The 6218-nt window shown below is 55.2% G+C and overlaps 1 protein-coding gene across 1 annotated transcript; it reads right to left on the reverse strand.

Annotated features, from left to right (window-relative positions):
* Positions 1–347: 347 nt before the first annotated feature.
* Positions 348–5703, reverse strand: LOC124232677 (sodium- and chloride-dependent taurine transporter-like; the record flags this gene model as incomplete). Its single annotated transcript, XM_046649617.1, has 4 exons — positions 348–452; positions 1438–1572; positions 4211–4445; positions 5569–5703. Coding segments are annotated over 3 exons (434 nt in total), but the record flags the coding sequence as incomplete, so codon positions are not given.
* Between the last annotated feature and the right edge of the window lie 515 nt (positions 5704–6218).

Here is a 6218-nt window from a genome sequence, read left to right on the forward strand (position 1 = left end):
CCCCCCCCCCCAAAGCCCCCTGGGGTCTGGCTTCATGCCTGCAGTACTTGGCTTACACACTAGGTGGCAGTGCCCACCACCACTGCCACCAATACCACCATACCTGACTCAGCCACATCAGCAATGTCCACCCCTTGCTCTTGTGCCATGAAGCCCAGGACGGAAAAAATTGCGAAGCCAGACACAAAACTGGTACCACTGTTGAGGCATCCCAGCAGCATACAGTCCCTAAGTCACACACGTCAGGGAGCAAGTTAATTCACAACGCGAGGAAGCCACGCTCCCTACTTCTCTTTAAACGTCATCAGCATTTCCAAGCTCCACCAGGCCCGCCGGCGTGACACTTGCCTGTACGAGTTGTACTTGTACTTGTTGTAGCTCCCCAGCGAGGTCATGGCCCCCAAGCAGATGGCATAGGAGAAGAATATTTGGGTCCCAGCATCGATCCATACCTACGGGGGTGTGGGGGGCAAGGAGAGAGAGAAGGGGCTGTTAGAGCCGGCTTCCTGGAGGAGGCGGCGTGGGTCCTGCCACCTGGCCACGCAGGACTGCACCTCAAAGTGTGCAGACTCTCGAATGCACTTGGAGCGTCTGTGCTGGAATCCAAGGTGCCTTTCCAGTGCTATTTTGTGGGTTCAAAGAGTAAAGATTTAGCCCAGTGCCAGATACACGGTGACCTGTAAGTCAAGGCTGCTACCATTACTGTGATATTGTCCTGGGACCCCTGAGTTGGAATGGGGAAGTATTCCCTCACGGGTTATAAGGGTAAAGCCGCTCTCCAGAACCTTCATCAGGCAGGTCCTGATGGCCACAGAGCTGCCTTCCCAGCTGTCCCTTGATGCTGGCCAAGCCCCCGCACATCCAAGGACAGTGCTGAAGGAAACCTGAAGCAGCACAGGCCCCTGGAGGCAACTGGAGGCTGGGGACCAAAGGTCCTTAAATGGACCAGTGCATCTCCCAGGGTTTTGTCCAACCCCCTGCAGTCACGCGGCTGGGGGCCAGGAGGTGGACACTCGGAATCTGCCCGTCAACCTTCCAAGAGGCCACCACCTCTGAATTCCGTCCTCGGCCAGGAAGCCAGCAGCTCTCCCAGCCGACTCTTCCCCTCCCTCAGTCAGCCCGGCGGCCGCTGAGGGCAGAGGCGGGGTCGGAGGAGGAGACTAGCTCTTGAAGACTTCGCTTACCTGGCTCAGCGCCTAAACGAGACTATAACTGGCCCGTCTCAGGAGTGCTCGACATGAAAAGGGCCACACACAGCTGGAAAGGCCCCCGAGCGCAGCGAACGACCCGCCACAGCCCAGCGGAAAAGGAGCAGGGGCTGATGGCCCAGCTAGATCTGCACACGGAGGAGCCACAGAAACTGTGCTGCCCGCTTAGCTTCCCCCACACCCTGCCCTGCCCGCCTGGTGGGAGGGAGGACGGGCGGCCCCGCGGTACCTGTGGGTCCTCAAGGCGGCTGATGTCAGGGTACAGGTAGAACTTGATGCCTGCGCCTGCGCCGGGCAGCATCAGTCCCCGGATGAGCAGCACCAGGAGCATGGCGAACGGGAAAGTGGCCGTGAAGTAGACAACCTGCGGGGGATGACAGGGATTCAGGGGGGCCTGTGGCAACACCTGCCACTGTTGGATTCAAGCATCCGCTCCAAGGCAGGGGGTCTGGAGCCTAGCTTGCTGTTTCACTTGCTGTGTGACCTTGGGCATGTTGCTTAATTTCTCTGGGCCTCAGCTGTCTTATCTGTAACCTGGGCATAATACAAGTATTAGTGAACCAAAGTGGGTTGGCTTCTTGGTGAGTTGAAATCAAAGCCTTCACTAGAAGTAAAATAAAATTTATTTGCTCTTCTCACACAGCTGGCAGGCCTGTTTCTTTCACCTAAGCCTACTTTCAAAGTTCCCCCTCTGTGATCCCTGTTCCTCCCCAGGGCTCTAGAAAGGAGGCAAGTTCTTTGTGGGTGTTTGGATGGACTCACAAAGCTCTGCTAGAAGCTGGGGGAGGCGGTGTGAAGGCTGGAGTGGGAGGTGAGCATCAGGCCAGCGGCTCATACTCCATGGACTGAGCAAGTCCACCTGCATCGTGTGGGGCCTGGGCAGGTACCTGCAGGGCAGGACACTTCTGAAGACAAACACTGTTAATGTCTTCTGGGCCAGGAAAGGGAGCTGGGGTACTCAGAATGGGGGTTCCGGAAGGGGGGCACCCAGGACCCCCCAGGAGAGCCCAGTCTGGGGGACGGGCAGGGGAGAGGGCACGGGTGAGGACTGACACCCTGAGGACCTCATCACTCCTGTGAACTCCTCCTCAAGAGCCCTCGGGCCTCCGAGAGCAGGGAGCGGAGCAGAGGACAGCCCCTGTGCAACAGGGGGGCCACACGGGCATTTGAGAAGGGGCCGTTCTCAGTCTCTCTGGAGGTCATGTCACTTGAGTTCCAAATGCCCGAGGGGAGCAGTTGTACCCACTATGAGGACATCAAATAAACAACGGCCCACCTTTATCAAGCAGGTTCTCAGGGCTGGCCATTCACGATCTCATTCAGTTTAGGCGGCTCTACAACCCTAAGGACAGTGCCCTGAAGTCCAGGTGAGGACAGTGAGGCCCAGAGAGGGAAAGGCACCTGCCTGAGCTAGAAGTGGCAGAGCGAGGGTTCGAATCCAGGCAGCCAGGCCATGCCCAAGGCAACGAGGCCCCGGCCGGCACCCACGTGGCCGGCTGAGTGCCAGTGTCCCGGGTGGGGTGGGCCCCGGGCGGCAAGGCTGTGCCAGGAACAGCAGAGGACGAGCAGGGCTGTGGCCTTGGGCTCCATTCAAGCAAAGAATGAAGCGCTTGCATTTCTTTCTCTGTAAACTCAGCTCTCCAGAGGGGGAAGCTGAGGAGGATGAACGTGCTTGTAATGCCTCTTTGTCTGCAAGTGGAAAACACGTCCACAAGCCCTAGGGACCCGTGAGCACACACGGAAGGCCCGCATGTCATGATGGAGACATGTGCCACGCGAGTGAGGGCCGACTGAGCCTTGCTCGCCCACAGTGTCCCAGCCCTGGCCCTAAAGCCTGGCCAGTCAGCGGGCAGCCCCCTCTTCTGCGGGCCTGCTCCTGCGCCAGGTTCTGAGAGGTGGGGGACACCTGGAAACAGCAAAGTCACACACAAAAGAGAGGGGGCATCATCTCATGATGACGAGGGACCACCCCCTTCCTTAACTCTGTCCCCGCCCCTGGCTCTCGGCCCCCACGCAAGGCCTTCCCTCAGTTCTTTCCAGGCTGAGGGGCCGTACCCAAGTGCGGAGCTCCACATCTGACAGCTCACGGAGCGAAGGGAAGTGAGGCACTAATACATTTTTGGTCGGCCCCCAAGCACTGTGTTCGAAGGACTTCCCTGTACGCCAGCTAAGAATTCCTCGCCTTCAGGGCTCCACATTCTGCCTTTCTGATGTCTGTCCTCTGTGTATACTCCTGTAGTTATTGACTGCACTGTGGTACACTGTGAAAATGCCCCTAATTCTCCAGTCTTCTCATAAAGACACATAAAGTTGGGACCAGTTGCCCCTGGCACCCCAGCCACCAGCCAGCCAACCCCCAGAAGAGCTGCCCTGATGCCCTACATCTGAGCTACCCGCGAGGGAGCCCAGCACAGACCAGAAGAACTGCCCAGCCAAGCTCAGCCCAAAGTGCCACCAGCAGAACCATGAGCCAAATAAATGGTCGCTGGTTAGAGTCTGGGGTGGTTGTTACACAGCAAAAGCTAACTGATACGTATTTTCACTGTGTCTACTCACCCTTTCACTTGAGTAACTACCTCGGCTTCACGTGTGCATTCTTCTCTGGGCAATAACAGCTTTGATGTGCTCACTATCTTTTTCCTAATATACATCATTTTCAGACACCATAAGTACATATACCTGCCTTTGGGAAACAGTGCCTACAGAGATCCCATGGGTGTAGGGACGATTCATTCCCCTCATTTGACAGTTAAAGAAACTGAGGCTCAGAAAGGGGCAGTGACTGGCTGAAGGGCCAACAGTCAGTAAAATGGTAGAAGTGGGATTTGACTCCAGGCCTGTCGGAGACCAAAGGCATGGATTTATCTCCAAATCTGTACCCTCCTTCCACCGAACCCAAGATAGTTGCTCCCACTCCCCTGGGGAGGAGATGAGGGAGTTGGCTGTCCTCTTTGCACCCACCCCATGCCCTCCCCTCCTTCCTTCAGTGAGGCCGGCCTTACTCCCAGAACTCGGTGACAGGGGAGGTGAAGTTGCTGGTGTTGAGGCTGTCCCACAGGCTCTTGTTCTTGCGCAAAGTGTCCTCCAGGCACTGGGGCGTGTTCCAGCTGTGGTTGCAGTGCGCCCAGGGCAGCTCCGACTGGAAGGACTGGAACAGGTAGTATGTGGCCCAGGCCAGGATGACAATGTAGTATATATTCAGGAGGGACACGATCACGATGGAGGCATAGCCGATGCCTGCAGGGATGAGCAAGCAAGGGGAGCATCAGGAGGGAGGCCAGCCCTACCATGGCCACAAACTCATCTGCAAGGCCCTGGCGTCTCTAGGCCTGGGACCAGAAGGGACCCTTTAATAGTGAGCAGCAAATATTTGCAGGATGAATGGATGATTGGATGGATGGTGATGTGAAAGAATGGATGGTTAGATAAATGGGAGAGTTGGATAAATTGAAGGATGTATGGAGGAGGGCTAGATCAATGAATGGATGGTTAGATAAATGAATAGCTGACGGATGGATGAAGAGATGGATGGTTGGTTGGATGGTTGGTTAGATGGTCCGATAGCTGAAGGCTTGGGTGCTGGATTGATAGATGGATATTTGATGTGTTAGATGGATGTAGGGATGGTGGTTGGTTGGGAGATTAGGTAGATGGATGGATGGATGAATGAGTAGATGAGTATGAATGGATGGATGGATGGTCTAACTATTAACTAGTTTAACGGAAAAAAGGATTAATGGATGGATAGATTTATATAGATAACTGAATGAATAGACACACATATCCTCCCATGCCTGCCAATTATAATCATAACAGTATTATCTTATGAGTGTATACTCGGTACTAGGCATGGGACACAATGTTATAATAGTAATAAAGCTACCGTTAATTCGGGGCTTACTATGTGCACAAAGCACTTTTATATGGCTATGCCATTTTCTCTTCATAGAAACCCTACAGAGTAAGCATGTTATTTCCATTTTATGGATGAGGAAATTGAGGCACAAAGAGATTAAGTCACTTTCCCCAAATCACAAGAGTTGGCAGGAGGAGGGAGTGAGACTCGAACCCAGACAGAAAGGCTCCTGAACCCGAGTGCTCGTCTCCTGCACTGCGCTGCGAAGCAGCTGCCAGCTTACCGACCCTCCAACAACCCAGAGAGGCGGGACAGCTGGCACGTGTGGAGCAGTTACTGTGAGCAGCGGCGTCACGTGTATAACGTACTGGCTGCTACCTAGAGTCAGGCACAGTGCCAAGTGACTCACATCCGGCTCCAATGTACCTGGCAAATAGTAGGTACTCCACAAAACTGGCTGAATTGATGAACACCAGGCCCAGGTGACCTCTGTCCCAGACTCACCAGAGAACAAGGGGCAGATCTTTTCCCAGCAGGTGATGCCCCCTTCAGAGGTGTACTGGCCTATGATTACCTCCAGGAAAAACACAGGCAGGCCGCCCCCAAACAGGAAAATAAAATACGGGATGAGAAATGCACCTGCAGAGAGAGCAGAGTGGGGTGAGGGTCAGGCTGTGGCTGTCGTGGGGCGAGGCCGCAGGAGCTCACACCCAACCCTCCCAGCTGGGGGAATCCCAAAGAGCGAGTGAGGGATGCAGAGGGTAAAGGCCAAACTCTTGGACCTGGTTGAACATTCTCCAGACCCTGCCTATCTGTCTGGCTGGCATCACCTTCCAGGGTGCCCTCTCACCTTTCAATCTACCAGGTGCTTTACGCCTGCAAGCCTTTATTTAAGCTGTGCCGACTGCCTGCCTGCCTTCCCCATGTCTGTCCATCTGAGTAAGGACTGGTTAGCCCTTAAGACTCATCTCAAATGTACCTCTCCTTGACACCTGCACCTGCCCTTCCCCACGCCCACCCAGGCCAGGAGGTAGAGAACTAGCTGGGAGGGTGCAGTGATGAGAAGCGAGAGGTGGGCACCTCCAGCTGGGGGTGGGAGCCAGGGGAGGAGCGAGGGGCAAAGAGTCAAGGCAGGGGTCCTACCTGGCGTCCAC

Source organism: Equus quagga, unplaced genomic scaffold (genome assembly GCF_021613505.1).
Source record: "Equus quagga isolate Etosha38 unplaced genomic scaffold, UCLA_HA_Equagga_1.0 102201_RagTag, whole genome shotgun sequence".
NCBI classification, from domain to species: Eukaryota; Metazoa; Chordata; class Mammalia; order Perissodactyla; family Equidae; genus Equus; species Equus quagga.